The sequence below is a fragment of the Poecilia reticulata genome, linkage group LG20 (genome assembly GCF_000633615.1).
Source record: "Poecilia reticulata strain Guanapo linkage group LG20, Guppy_female_1.0+MT, whole genome shotgun sequence".
Classification (NCBI taxonomy): domain Eukaryota; kingdom Metazoa; phylum Chordata; class Actinopteri; order Cyprinodontiformes; family Poeciliidae; genus Poecilia; species Poecilia reticulata.
Window position 1 is genome coordinate 25846071 of NC_024350.1, and position 1491 is coordinate 25847561.

Genomic DNA, 1491 nt, shown 5'->3' on the forward strand with positions numbered 1-1491 from the left:
TGGTTCTGATTGTTCTGCATGGTTCTGGTTCTGTGTGGTTCTGATGGTTTTGTGTGGTTCTGTGTGGTTCTGTGTGGTTCTGGCTCTGTGTGGTTCTGGTTCTGATGGTTCTGTGTGGTTCTGGTTCTGTGTGGTTCTGGTTCTGTGTGGTTCTGGCTCTGTGTGGTTCTGGTTCTGACCGTTTGGACCAGCGGTAGCAGATCCTGCTGCGCCCGCAGCAGTTCATGCCGGGGAACCGATGGCCTCCAGAACGTTTCAGCACCATCCCCTCCCTGGAGGGTCAGAAAATAATTCATTTAGATTTTTATTAGTTTAATCTTCAACATTCACCAGCCGGGTCCAAGTTAATGAGTTTGTTTCTTAAACGTGCAGAAATGATCCAAACTAAAAATCCAGACTTGAATCATAAATCTGGTTTTTCACAAAACATCGAATTTGGAGTTTAAATTCACAAAATCTGAATTTAACCTCTGATTTTACCTTTAAAATCTAAATATCTTCATATGAATCTGAAACTTTTAGATTTTAACAGGAAACAAGGAGGAAAAGTTGATTCTGCTATTAAAAATAAATATGTTGAAACATAAAGTGATCAATAATAAAGAAACGAGCCACAAACCTTCCACTTCTATTGTTAATGTTTTTAAATCAATAAATCAAAGTGTCGTCATTTTAACAAGATGTTTTAGTTAGAAATGTGAAATTACAACCTAATGAAACGGTTTTATAAAAACGGTAAACTCACAGTCCTTTGGGACCTAAATCATGGATGAAGGACAGCTGGCCGACGTCGATGAACTCCATCTGGAGAAGAACGAAAACTAACTATTCAACTCAGAGACGTTTGATTTCTAGTTAAAGCAGCAAATAGTGGAAATGTAAAACCGGCAGCGRAACCGAAGAGCGAATGTAGAGCTGAGCTCCGAGCCGACGGATTCAGAGTGAGGCGTTACCGTGGCGTGGCAGCTCCGGTACATCGGCATCTGCAGCAGGTTGTTCAGGTAATCCTCCAGTTGTTTCTGGGACACAAACACCGATCAGTAAAAGATCAACATGCCGTCGATCGGACGGAACCAGAGCTGGGAGGAAAACCTTTCGGCTGGAAACGCCTCCGCTTTGGTTCTTCACTTCCTCTCTGGGCAGAACGGGAATCTCAGCCTTTTCCATCTTCATCGTGGCTCTCCTCCGGATCGACGTGCTGCGGAGACACACAACCACATCAGCTGGTTGCTGGTTGCCGGCAGCTGGTTGCCATGGTTGCCATATTTCCAGCAGCAGGTTGCTGGTTGCCGGCAGCTGGTTGCCAGCAGCAGGTTGCCAGCAGCAGGTTACCAGCAGCAGGTTGCCGTGGTTACCAGCAGCAGGTTACCAGCAGCAGGTTGCCATGGTTACCAGCAGCAGGTTACCAGCAGCAGGTTGCCGTGGTTACCAGCAGCAGGTAGCAGGTTACCAGCAGCAGGTTACCAGCAGCAGGTAGCAGGTTACCAGCAG

General features: G+C 46.1%; 1 protein-coding gene across 1 annotated transcript in view; it reads right to left on the reverse strand.

The window, feature by feature from the left end:
- The window catches only part of pld1b (phospholipase D1b), a 45495-nt gene that overhangs the window by 21384 nt on the left and 22620 nt on the right, over positions 1 to 1491 (reverse strand). The window contains exons 5-8 of the mRNA XM_008396906.2: positions 1093 to 1198; positions 954 to 1019; positions 746 to 804; positions 180 to 272 (exon numbers count right to left, since the gene is read on the reverse strand). Coding sequence (XP_008395128.1) covers positions 180 to 272; positions 746 to 804; positions 954 to 1019; positions 1093 to 1198 — 324 coding nt within the window. The remainder of the gene's footprint in view (positions 1 to 179; positions 273 to 745; positions 805 to 953; positions 1020 to 1092; positions 1199 to 1491) is intronic.